We start from the raw sequence: 13,787 nt of genomic DNA, 5'->3' as shown, positions 1-13,787 counted from the left end.
GTAGAGAGTAAAACACGTTTTAAGAAAGAGCCATTCAGAACAAAGAGAACTGGAAAGAAGACATTTGTATAGATAGGGAAGGAGAAAAACACTTCATATAGGAACGATGTTATTTTTGGATCTTGAAGAATAGTGGAAGAGACAGAGAGCACTCAAGACACAACGGAAGGAACAAAGACACTCAGAGCAGCAGGGAGAGGGAGAACATGGCTAAGGAAACGAGGCTCAGGGGGATTCCTGCAGAGAGGAAGACACTACAGATGACCTTTGAACAACATACGGGTTGGGGCTTCAACACCTGCAGAACTGAAAATGTGCGTACGCTTTTGACTCCCCCAAAGCCTGACCATTAATAGCCTATTATTGGCCAGAAGACTTACTCATAACAGTCAAATGAACACTTACTTTGTATGTTGGATGGATTACATACTGCATTCTTACAGTAAAGCCAACTGGAGAAAAGAAAATGTTATTAAAAACGTCATAGGGATGAGAGGATACATTTATAATACCGTACTGTATTTATCGGGGGGAAAAAAATCCACAGAGGTGGACCGGCACCATTCAAACCTGTGTTGTTCAAGGGTCCACTGTAATGCCGGAAAGGAAGTAGTGGCAGATTAGGGAGAGCCTAGACTGTAGGATAAGAAATTAATATTAGGGGCACCTGGGTGGCTCAGTCGTTAAGCATCTGCCTTCAGCTTAGGTCAGGATCCCGGGATTAAGCCCCGCATCAGGCTCCCTGCTCAGCGTGAGCCTGCTTCTCCCTCTCCCACTCCCCCTGCTTATGTGCTCTCTCTTACTATGTCTCTCTCTGTCAAATAAATAAATAAAATCTTTTTAAAAATTAATATTAATCAGAAAAGATGAACCCAGAAAGCCCTACAGGATACATAAGTGATACTGGACACACTGTCTGAGCAGGAATTATATAAACAAATACCCATTAACAGTACTTCTGGACAAATGGGTAATAGAATAGGCTTCATTCAGGGAATCAGGTTATGATCTGTTTTGTAATGACTAAAGGCATCAAGTGGATTTAAAAAGTGGGACCACAACACCCTGAACGAGTGCACCTAAAACCAAACGCCATGTGTACGATTATGATGCTGCCATCCTCGTCACACAATAGAAGGTGATGAGAATCTAATTGGCAAGTTCAAACTGAGAAAAGGGAAAATTTGAGGACTGGAAAGTTCCTGGAATGCAGAGAAACTGATTATGTAACTCGACTCTATGGTTTTAAAATTATTGTTTAGGTTTACTGAAAAAACAGAATAACAATTATTCAAGTAACATGCCTCTTAGTAGCTGAGCAGTCAAGAGTGACACAATGAAAATGAAAATGCTTCATCGTGTGGCCAGCAGATGGCACTTGTCACTCGGTATAGAAAAAGGCAGGTACAGAGGCATGAACTTGAAAGTGGAGCGAGGAACAGATTATTCATTCATCCCTTTGGAAAGGAGAACGAGTGGAATGGGCTGTTTTGGAAGCACAATTTATAGAGAGGGTGTCAGGCTGCCGACACAGTTTATCAATTACATCTTGAATTTGAGCTCTCCTGTTAGGTTACTGAACTTCAGTATTTTCCTTAACAAATAGGTTTTGCAATGTATTGGTTTGTTGCCTTTGCAAATGTTCTTAGGTCCTTTCTGTGTGTTTATCCTTATGAGACTGAGCAGATACTTGCTGAAATTAGACAAAAAGGAAACAAATTCCAACTTCACCATTTAAAAATGTGTGATCGATTCAAGTTATTTAACGTCTTTGAACTTTACTTTCCTCTTTTGCTATAATTAATGTAACTGTTCTGTTGCAGCGATTTCATAAAATACCATCTGTGGAAATGACAGCTTTGGACCTCGCTACCTCATTTACTCCTGGGAAGGAGAGAACCCGATCTAACCACCGGTCTTAGTGGCTACCTCTCTTACCAGAAAAGCTTCCTGACTCACTGCAAGCATTGTCTAACCAGGGAATCAGGTAGGTGCTGTTTCTAAGAGTTAGTCACTCGACACAGCAGGTGGGGCGTGTGAGGAGTGGAAAAGAGGGTATAGCTGCCATCTTCACATATTACCACCATAATACTATCTCTGCTACCATTATTCGATCACTCTTGCTTGTCCGTAACACAAAGCCCAGAGCCACAGAATCTAAGATCCAGAAAGGTCTTTAATGAACCTAGTCAACTTTTCATTTTTCCAGATCAGGATGCTTTCAGCCATGAAAGATGAAATACGAGAAAGTAAGAAATGGGATACGCAGACTTAGGTCATTTTTTATGTGTTTCCCAGTCTAGTCAATGGATAAGTAAGCAGGCACTGGAAGAGGGAGGCAGGGAGAGAGAACAAGAGGGGGCAGACAATAATTCCATGGCAAGCACCTTATTATTTCTGGATATGGGAGAATGGGCACCACCAGCAGACATAGTGAATCATGGTCACATGCTAGCAAGCTCCTGATTTTCCAGTGGTATCTACTCTACACTTGAATCATGTCTCTATTGTACCTGAAGGGCACTAATGCCCTATTTTCCTGCCTTTCCCAGCCCTGCCTGTGTCGTATTCTGACAGAACTTCTTTTAAAATGCAGTCAGGAAAAAAAGCAAATTCACAATGAATATTGGATGGGTTTGAGTCTTGTTTCTGGCATCAGGCAGCTATCACCAAAATACGGTTTTTGAATATTTTCAGGGGTTATTTTTGTGAAAGGGGAATTGAGGTCACCTTCCAGAGGTCATCTATTCAACAATTACCATATTTTATAACGAGTTACATGGTCTTTAAAAGAGAGACATGTCACACAGATGCTAAGTCTATTTTTTAAAATACGTAAGTTTAGCATATAATTTAAAGGATTGGCATCCTGAAGGAACAAGTCAGTGCTGATCTCCAAGTCTTCTTTTACAATGTTTTTCTCACCTAGAATGCCTGCCCTGTCATTTCCCCTAATTCTCTGAAATAGACTTCAAGACACAAGCTAAGTGCCACTTCTTCTATGAACCCTTTTTTGAATAAAGCTGCCCTCACTCACTTTGTGTCATAAACTTCTCTAGTGGTTTCAGTTGTGATCAGACATATACTGAACTAGTATCGTGTGGCGGTGGTCGCTAATTTTCAAATAGCTATTAGGCTTGGTCCAGGAAAGGACTATTTATTATCTGAGTGCATGTTCTGTATATTGGCCCAACAACTACTGAATACCTACTGCTTGCCAGGCACTGTGTTAGGTAACAGATTTACATTGAACAAGACCAAGACTATCTCTGCTTTCAAAGAGCTCACACCGTGGTATAAGAATTACTCCATCTTCCCCACAATGCCTGGCAGGGGAGAGACCCAAAAGCAAGTATGTGATCAATGACCTCCTTAAAGTTAACTGGTTGGCCATGGTTGGTGAACTCTAAACAAAGCTTTCCTTGAGGACCACAGAATTAGGGTCAGTTAAGGGCACTACTGAAAGGGAGTTAAAGATGTTGGGATTACCTTCCTTCACGAAAGGGGGCAAGGGAGGAGGGGGAGGATTCCTTGGTTCTTTGAAGTGATGGGAGCAAGTCTCTAGGCAGGGACTGCTAACCTTCTTTGTTTATACATCAAACAGACTGAATCTATAAACCTGGCTTATGAAATTCTTATGAAAAACTCAACTACCAAGAAAGAATAAGCAGAATGGATGGCCCAAATAGGTTACCCCAAGAGCTACCCTCAAAATCTCTACCTTAGTAAGGAATAAAACATCCAATACTAAACAAACAAAAAGATAATCAAGACTTTGTGATTGGCACTATTCAAGACTTTGTGACTGGCACATCCAAGGGTCAGCTCTGACCTCCACAGGAAAGAAAAAAGCATTCAGAGACTGCAATAAAGGCAGTGGCACTTCAGGAGACACTGTGTGCCTTCAGAAATCTACAGGGAGTGGCTAACAAGAATGAAGACATTCCACGATGGAAAGATCGGACTTTACCTGCTTGTCAATTAAAGAAACTGCAGGTTGAGATACCCTTACTTCTGACCTCTGTTGTCAAACCCACAACCAGAAGCGCTAAGAACTATAGACAGTTTCACCAATTTGGGGGGACGGGGAATGCTTCTGAGAATGTGTTTGCCAAGTGACTCTTAGTGTCTTCCCCAGAGACCCAGAGACTCCAGACTAAAAAGGAGGGTCAGATTTCCTTGGTTGTGACCTCAAGTGGCGGCTGACTTGCATGGCAGATCCCTAGCAAAGTGGGAGGGGCAAGAAGATGAAATGAGGTAGAGAAGAAAGTTGATCTTCTAAAAGCACGGGAATACAACTAATAATAATAAGGTAGTAAGCAAGAGAATCTATTCTTGCTCCATTAGAGAATTTGCTATTCAAGTATTTTATTTCCTGACATTTACAGAGGAGTCAACACATTTGGACATACGCTGCTGACCTCCTCAAGTTCTATTTGAGGAAGCTGACAGGCTATCCAATTTAAAAGTGCTGAATTTGGGTATTAAATCTATAAAGTAAACAGAGACCTAATTACTTCATTAGTTAAGAGATTAAAATAATATTTCTCCATACCACTTTTTCTTCCCCTTGAAATCACGGTTACTCATATTTATGGATAGTTATGTTTTATTTATTAAATTTTCTTAACAATTAAGTGACACTGAATTTATATATACATAGGTTAATATATCTTTAAAGATTTTATTTTTTTATTTATTTGACAGAGAGAGGGAGATCACAAGTAGGCAGAGAGGCAGGCAGAGAGGGGGAGGAAGCAGGTTCCCTGCTGAGCAGAGCCTGATGCGGGGCTTGATCCCAGGACCCTGAGATCATGACCTGAGCTGAAGGCAGAGGATTAACCTACTGAGCCACTCAGGTGCCCGTAAGCTTTTTTTTTTTTTTTTTTTAAGATTTTATTTATTTATTTGACAGAGAGAGATCACAAGTAGGCAGAGAGGCCAGGCAGAGAGAGAAGGGGAAGCAGGCTCCCTGTTGAGCAGAGAGCCCGATGTGGGACTCGATCCCAGGACCCTGAGATCATGACCTGAGCCAAAGGCAGAGGCTTAATCCACTGAGCCACCCAGGTGCCCCCGTAAGCTAATATTTTTTAAAAGAACAACTCTTCACCTCAAAAATCCACCCTCATGGAAGAAGCCCAATGAAACAAAAAGAGCCTAGCCTCTGGAAGCATACAGACTTATGTCCCAGTCTCGACCGTGTCATCCATACGAAGCTCTCTGTGCCTTTGCAGGCTGGAAATAAATCCCCCTGTTCCTCTCACGTGCTGTTGTGTATGGGCTTGAATATGACAGGTAGTTTTTCATTTTTTTTTTTAAACTCTCCTTCCTTCCTGAGCCCCTGGGGCACTTGTGCCTGTCTCTAGAGTAGTCCTTAGAGTCAAAATTAGAAGAATGTGACAAAAAAGGATGGAAAAAAGAAGTTACACAATTTACAGGGGTAAAGCACATTAGTTCCTTCACACACATAAAACCAAGAGCTCTAGAATTCTAGTAGATTCTGGAAAGAATAACAGCTCACCTGTGGCTGTGGGTCTGCCAGTCGATTGTGATACCTTTGGACCACCTCTTGAAGGTGTTTCTCTTTCTCAGTTTTCGATGGTGACACCGAGCTCATGGTGCCCAGAGGGATGGAAGGTAGACGTTCAGCTTGATGACAACTTCAGAATCAGCAGGAGACAGTGTCAGGAGGAAATATAAAACTACTGTTGATACAAGATGTTTTACTTCTATAAACAGATTCTCTTTATGCCTTATATCCAAAATTTAGATACAAAGGAAGAGCAGTGTATATCGATGACTTGAGGTAATATGAGACATTAAATCGCCAGTTCACATGGAAAAGAGCTTAAGGGAAAACGTGGAGGGTGGTCTACTTCCAAGAATGGGAGAATATATTCATTCTTTTACAACTGCTTCATTTACCCTGAAAGATCATGAAATGAGGCCTTTTGCAAAAATGCTTTTAGATACTGAAGCTTATCTCATTATTGCCATTTTTTGTTCCCAAAAAATGTCAGGTGGGGATCTATATGTCTCCTGAAGGACACCAAATAATTCTGCTTCTGGATCCACCGTGAAGGCTGACTGTGAAGAGCAGGGACCCTCTTGAGGATGGGGTGTTGTGCTCAGTGACAGGCTTGCGGGTCACCGTGCCCCCAGCAGCCCTTCATCATGGAGTAGCACCAAGATCGGGCTGCAGCAATCACACGTCCTTCCCTCCCCTGCTGCGGCAGCCACTGCACTTCCCAGTCTTACTGCTGTGCTGTTTCAACACATGTACTATATAATCAAGCTGAACTGTATGTAGATGGACAGTAAGCAGACTGTGAATGAGCGCCTCCCTCCTTATAGTCGCATAAAATACTAATGACTTTTGAAACATATGGCTCAAGAGGTTGCGGGTCCTGTTTCCCCCCTACTTTTGGTTCCCCGGCTATGTTCTGGGGAGCTGAGTTAGCCAAACAAATAAAAAATTGAGCTACTATATTGTTTCCCCTGGTAGCGAGGCTTGTTTAGGATAAGAAGTTCAGCTCCCCTTGGGTGTGGCTCGATTCAGGGTAAGGCTGGGAATGTTCTAGAGTGGAGCAAAATGTCAGGGTCGATTCTAAGAGCCTGCTTTACACAAGGGTTTTTCTATTATTGATGGAACCCAAAGAAGGGGGCAAAGTTTGTATAAAATAAATGTATTGTTAAGCTAGGATGGAGAGGAGGAGGTTGAGACTAGAAAGAGGGCCTTCTCCTTTCTGAACCAGCACAGGAAAGCAAAGCAGATCAAACCCATGATTTCCGTTCTTCAAGGCTACAGGGTGTTTTTCCCTTCCCCCTAGCAAGAGAGGAGAGTGAGGAGCTACAATCATATTCAAGTACAACTGAAAAAAACACTTAACTCCACCCACATATGGTATTGGTTGTTATTGTTACTTTCCAAAAAAAGGGGGTAGAGAAACCAATCAGGGGGCATCAACTATAAATACAGCCACCTGTAGTACTGATTCGAAGACCCTGGGGTGGTACCTATATGGGTTTCTATTTCATTTGAGAAAATGAACATTAACTTAAAAACATTAAGTTTTAATTCAGAAGAGAGAAACCTCAAGGATTTTAATCAAACACAATCCATTCAATGATCTTTAAAGATTTAACTTGCAGTATGACCCATGGATATTTTAAACATCGTTTTCAGGCTTTTTTGGTTCGAGTGAATGATAAGCATCACTTTCCCCCTGCTGGTGATCCCTATTTCCAAATGCAGATATAAATGCATAACATGAATGTAATGGAAGTCTATGGGTACCTATTTCTCAGGTACTGTGATAAAAAATGTCTAGCCTCCCTCTATGTTTAAAGTGGAAAAGAAAAAATGCTCTGGTGGTCCAAAGAAGAATGGCTTCATTTTACCCTGCCTGGGTGACCAGCTCGGAACACTACCATTTGTAAAATGGTGCATTTTGTCACCTCTGAGCATATGACTGGCATAAGGCTTCCTGAAATGTAAAAGGAGGCCTTCAGAATCCAAAAAACAAAACAAATGAATAAACAAATAAAAAGCAGAATCAATCTTCTAAATACAGAGGTTGCCAGAGGGAAAGGGGTGGGAGGGTGGGCCAAAGGAGGGAAGGGGGACAGGTGACACAGGCTTCCAGCTATGGAATGAATAGGTCATGGGATAAAAGGCACCACTAGGAATACAGTGGGTGATACTATAATAGCATTTGCATGGTGACAGATGGAGCTTCCCTGGCAGTGAGCACAGCCCGACATATACAGATGTCGAATCACTGTGTTGTACACCTGAAACTAAAGTAACATTGTGTGTCAACTATAGTCCAATTAAAAAAAAATTGTCGAGAGCAAGCCTTCAGAGAGTGGGTGTGATAAAGCACCAAGAGTACAGGTTTGCATCCAAAGGCTTGGCTTCAAGCCTCAGCTCTAGGGAGGCATCCTGGACAAGTCACTGGGCCTCTCCTGCCCTCACTGTTTCCTCCTCTGAGAAACGATGCAAGTTCATATGTTTATGGTAAAGAGGAAATGAGATGACATATGTAATTGCTATGTAAGAGAAAGCTGTTACTACGTTTCCTGCTAAGTTCTGGTTACGCAGACATGTTCATTGAAATGCTGTTCACTGGCATTAACCCTGCTGACAATTGGCAATTAACCGCTGACGATAACACTCTACTTTCTGTAAATACAGACAATGCCACGTGTTTACCCCATTACTCAGGCCTTCCATTCCCCGAATGTTACCTAATAACTATACTGTACTTCTCATCACTTTTATACACCGATTTTATGGGATTCTATCCAAATCAAATGGCGTAAGGTTTTGCTATTTCAGGGCATGTTCTCAAAGTACACAGGGTCCATCCTACTGTACTGAACCAGAGCCGTTAATGTCCTCCAATAAAGGAAGTGTCAACTCTCAAGTAATTGCCCTCATAATCAGGAGCTTTTCTTTACGCGGCCCCCAAATTGCTTGCTGTCACATTAAGCAAATTTTGGGGTCCTAATCTTTTCAGCAGAAATGAAATACACATGGTCAAAATCATGTCATTATATTTCAAGAATCAAGGACTTGAATTATAAGACAAATCTGCATTTTAAGCTTTGAAGGACCATCAGTTTTCTGTTGATGTGGCTAAATTTCTCTTGCCTGTCGTCACCAGGGGCACCGTTTGGATGTATAAAAGAGCCAGAACTGATGCTTTGAAACTAATTTTGCAATGCTCTGTGATGACATCATCACTTTTCAAGGAGGAAAGGTTGAGAATGTGACGATTCACAGACAATGGTAAGCTGGAGGTAGGGAAAACCGTAGAGGATAGATACCAGTTCTATGGGTCCATGAATGCCCAAGACTGGGCTAAGAAGTCACAGATATAGGTTAGATCTGTAGAGAGGGACCTAGAAGCTCCCAGTAACCAGGAACTTAGTAAATTTAGTAAACTGTCTTTTAAGGGGCTCAGCTGGACCTAGAGAAGACACAAAAGATACTATGATTACACCCCATTCTAAGTGACAGAAAGCCAAGTTAAAGAGGGTTATGTCACCTATCCAAGATCTCACAGCTAATGGAGCCCGAGGAGTCAAACACAGGCAGTCTGGCCCCACCAGAGTCAGAACTCTAAACACTATCCTAATGCTGCAGGAAAAGTTCTTAGCTCATAGGAAGGGATCAATATGAGTAAGTCTTCTTAATATTGAAACCGAGCCAACTCTTGGATCCTATGTGGGAGATACTTAAGTTTCAAGCCAGGGCTGGAACCCAGTTAGGAGTCAGAGACCTTGGCCAGTAGCCTCATGAACAGGTTTCTTAGCCCCCATCAGACTTCAATTTTCACTTCTCTAAAATGAAGGAGTGAGGCTAGATCAGTAATTTATAATCATGGTTCCCTGGAGCTCTAAGATTTTTGCAGAGAGTACAGAACAGAAATGAGAAGTGGAGTCTCAGGCCCTCAGATTCCCAGCTTCCAATTTAATCAGGAAAGTTCTGCATTTATCTTATGTATTTGGGGTTTGAACAAATTTTATTTGGGGAAAACAGATTCTGCTGCAAACCAAAAAAATGAGACTAGAAAGCCCTCAGCCATAAGGAATCTAAGAGCCCTTACCACCTCTGCTATTTTTCTTAGTCTCTAAATACAATAACTTGGGGACTCCAGGTAGCAAGGGTAGTAGCAGCAGTTTCTAAATGTTGGGGTGTGTGTGTGTGTGTGTGTGTGTGTGTGTGTGTGTGTGTGTTTTAATTTTCCCTTATTTTTTTTAGGGCTAGATAAAAATAATAAAACAGGAGTTATTACTCTAATGTCTGTATTAGCAATATTGATCCACTTATCCAGGCCAAAGAACTTAGAAAAAATTCCATGGAGAAGCAACATTTGATTCAGGGGTGCCTTCATTAAAGGGGGATACTCATTCATTCCCTCCCCAAGGAAAATAACATTAAGTCTAAAGGGTCTATAATAACAGTGACATTCATCAATACTTAATTGGTCTTTTTCCTGTTTTAGCCTGAAGTTCTTCCTCCAAGAGCACAAAACAATGAAATCAATATGTGACTTAAATAGAAAAAGCACATGGTCTAACAGGTTTGTGCCCCTGGAGACACCCTCTGGATAAGGCTCCTTTACAATAAGGCCGTAGAAGGCAGAACTCCAACAGTGGGTCATTGTCTCCTGCCGGTGGAAGCACAGAGCTGCACATCCCAAAGTTTGCAAATAGTTACATGCACTTGATGGAAAAGCACACTAATGAAGTATCTTTCCATAGGTGGCAAGGAGCTAGAAAGAGTTCACAGGGATGACTGCTATTAAGCTAAAATGTATCTATCACTGACATTTTCCAGTTTCACACATATGCATTTTGGGAATTAAAGATGGATAGTGAATTTAAGAAAACCATCAAAAACTACCTGTTTTCCAAGAGGTTAGGATTATTAGCACAAATCCAGAGGTCAAAAAATTCTTTTTCCTGATAAGTAATAGAAGAAGGCAAGACTCTCCATTTAAGGCAAAGATCTGATAATGAAAACAAAATCACAGACAAGAAAGAGCAGTCATAAGGAACGTAGCAAGTAACATACTAGATTGCACATACTAAAAGTATGATGTATCTTTCGATCCAGAGACAAGTGAATCCATGATCACATACCTTTATATCTGATGGCACAACTAGCCTGGATTCTATAAGCTACGCCAAGACACCACCAATAAACTGTTGTTAATTATCGTTGTCGTTGTTATTGCTTAAGCTCTTTCCAATTGGTTCCTGCTCCTTTCAGCCAGAGGAATGTTACTAATAGGTCCCCACCTCTTCTTGAACCACAGGAAGACTTCTAGGGACTTGACTCTTCAATTTTCTCTGACCTACGATCCCTCTGCTGCCAACACCACTTTCCATCTTCAACCACATGACTAACATAACAAGGAAAATCAAGCTCTCTGAACCATTTACACAGTTCCTCACTTTGCACCTGTCTCCTGCTCTTACCCCACCCTCCAGCCTACAGTTTCTGACTTCTTTTGTCTGTTTCTTCCTGTCACTCCTTCTCTGCCTGTAGAACCAAGGCACTCCAGTCTCTCCAGGTTATTCTCAACTCTAATCCTGAATTCTATCCACATACACAGGTAATGGATGTTAGGTAAATATTCTCTGTTCTTCTAAGATCGAGGCAGTATCCACACTGGTTAAGAACACAGTGTTCAAGTCACAGTGGCTAAGAACTGGAATAGCTCTACCAGTTACTACCTCTATGATCTTGGACAAAGTACTTGTCTATGCTTCAGTACCATCATCTGTAAAAAGCGATTAATATTAGCACTTACCCAAAAGGTTCATTGAGGATTAAATGACATAATAATGATAAAAGACAACATTGCTAGGCATTATTCATGAGTAAATTTCATGTGTCAGTTCGACTGGTCCATAGGGTACCCAGATATCTCGTCAAACATTATTCTGAGTGTGTCTGTGAGAGTGTTTTGGATGAGAACTTTTGCACTGATAAACTGAATAGAGATTATCTTCCCTAACATGGATGGGCCTCACCTAGTCAGCTGAAGGCCTGAATAGACACAAAAAAAGGCTTACTGTCCTTTAAGTAAGGTTTCCGTCCTGTCTTAAGCTGAGACATCAGTTTTTTTCCTGCCTTTAGACTCAAACTACAAGGTCAGCAATTCTTGAGTATCAAGCCTGTCAACATTCAGACTGGAACTGTATCATTAGGTCTCCAGATTCTCAGGCCTTCAGACTCAAACTGGAATTAAGCCAGTGGCTCTCCTGGGTCTCCAGCTTGCTGACTGCAGGTCTCGAGATTCTTCAGCCTCCTTAGTCATGTGACCCAGTTCCCCAGAATTAATATCTATCTGTCTAACCATTCATCCATCCATCCTTTTTCTTCTGTTTCTCTGGAGAACCCTAATACACCATCCTAAGCACTTAGTAAACTTCATATGTGTTCATTCATTTTTTTCACAAAGCTGTATGATGCGGCTACAAATACTAACCCCATTTTGTAAATCTGAAAACCGAGGCTTACGGAATTCAAGGAATTTGCCGAATTTCATACAGCTCGAGGATACTGGAAGTTGGATTCTGGCAGTACCATGCACTCATCAAAAACACACAGTAACTTTTAGCCGTTGTTGTTATCAACCAAGAGCTTGTTGCATATTATTGCAACAATATTTAATATTAATTAAGTTTCTTTAATTATATTAAGGACAACGATATTCTTTCCTAGGTCCTTAATCTCCTTGAAAGCAAGACTCTGTCCCATCCACGTCCCTCTCACAACCCATTTTTTACACAATGACTTGCTATTGGGACCACACTAAATGTTTGCTGATTGGAATGGAATTCCAGACTCACCACACTGAATGATGAATGGGATGGCCATGGCTTGTCGTCTTTGATACTGAACAGAATCTAAAGATTTCTCCTTGTCCTTGTCATTCTGGTATCCAAATTCATTCCAAAACAATGTTAAATTTCTATTACCTAAAAAAAAAAAAAAAAAAAAAAAAGGGCAGGCAAAAAATAATGAAAGAAAATTAAATCAACAAGATTAGAATATAAGCAAAATTTGAATATAAGCACATGTATATACAATATGATCTCAACTATGTAAAAACTACTACATATTCAAAAATAAGAAATAAAAATATTAATATTAGTTTTCTCTAAGTATGGGTGAAATTTGTCTTTTGCTTTATATTTGCATTTTCCAAACTATATATAATAATTATGATTAATATTTGTATAACAAAATTAAACACAATAGCAGTTATAAAAATATATACATATTGCAATAAACTACATATACAGGTAAAACTTTTTCTTAAATACTCCAAGAAGCGATTGTACTGATTAAACTTAAAGGCCACCCTTCAGACTATTGATACAGATATTTATCATCTTGTCTTACAGCCAGTTTCTTCACCATTATTTTATCTCTGGTCCCCTTCCATCTAGTGTTTTATACCTAACCCTTGCCCCAGATTCTATACTGCCTCCTTGCTTAGAAATAGCACTTGTCTTGGAGGACCACTAGGAGCCCTTCTTAAGAGGCTGTGATCTTATCCTTTGATCCAGCAATAGTGCTACTAAGACTCTTCCCTACAAACATACAAAACAAAGACTATATATATCACAATACTGTTTGAATAACAAAAGAAAGAAAAAGGAAGCAACATAAAAACCTAAAATAGGGGGTGCTTGGGTGGCTCAGTGGGTTAAGCCTCTGCCTTCGGCTTGGGTCATGATCTCAGGGTCCAGGGATCGAGTCCCGCATTGGGCTCTCTGCTCGGCAGGGAGCCTGCTTCCTCCTCTCTCTCTCTCTGCTTGCCTCTCTGCCTACTTGTGATCTCTGTCAAATAAATAAATAAAATCTTTTAAAAAAAAAACCCTAAAATAGGAAACTGATAAATTCTATTTCTGAACAAGGGCTACTAGGCAAACTTTAAAACAGGTAGTTAGAGCTAAATGCATAGTTGTGTGAAGACCTCTTGGATAGAGTGTTAATAACATTTTTTTTAAAAAGATATGAAACAAACAGAAAGCTATGAAACAGAATACTTAGTATAATCAATTTTTAATTTATAAAAAGCTTATACATATACAATTTTGATGGCTATGCCTTCCTATTCCTAAAAGGAAATAACAGAAAGTTTTGATAGTGGATCTCATTGGAGAGAGAAAGAAACGGAGAAGAAGGTGGGGGGTAAGACATTTTCAGTTTTCATTTTTTTACCTTTTGAACACTTAGAATATTTTTACATGTGCAT

The 13,787-nt window shown here is 40.5% G+C and overlaps 1 protein-coding gene across 1 annotated transcript in view; it reads right to left on the bottom strand.

Annotated features, from left to right (window-relative positions):
- The window catches only part of LOC111146439 (MORC family CW-type zinc finger 1), a 172,867-nt gene that overhangs the window by 61,410 nt on the left and 97,670 nt on the right, over positions 1-13,787 (bottom strand). Inside the window, 3 exon segments of the mRNA XM_022501999.1 lie at positions 5,522-5,660; positions 10,415-10,520; positions 12,373-12,501. Coding sequence (XP_022357707.1) covers positions 5,522-5,660; positions 10,415-10,520; positions 12,373-12,501 — 374 coding nt within the window.

The sequence above is a fragment of the Enhydra lutris genome, unplaced genomic scaffold, assembly GCF_002288905.1.
Source record: "Enhydra lutris kenyoni isolate GAN:26980312 unplaced genomic scaffold, ASM228890v2 scaffoldscaffold2, whole genome shotgun sequence".
NCBI lineage: Eukaryota > Metazoa > Chordata > Mammalia > Carnivora > Mustelidae > Enhydra > Enhydra lutris.
Note: the sequence above shows the minus strand (reverse complement) of the source record. Positions and strands in the feature narration are given on the sequence as shown.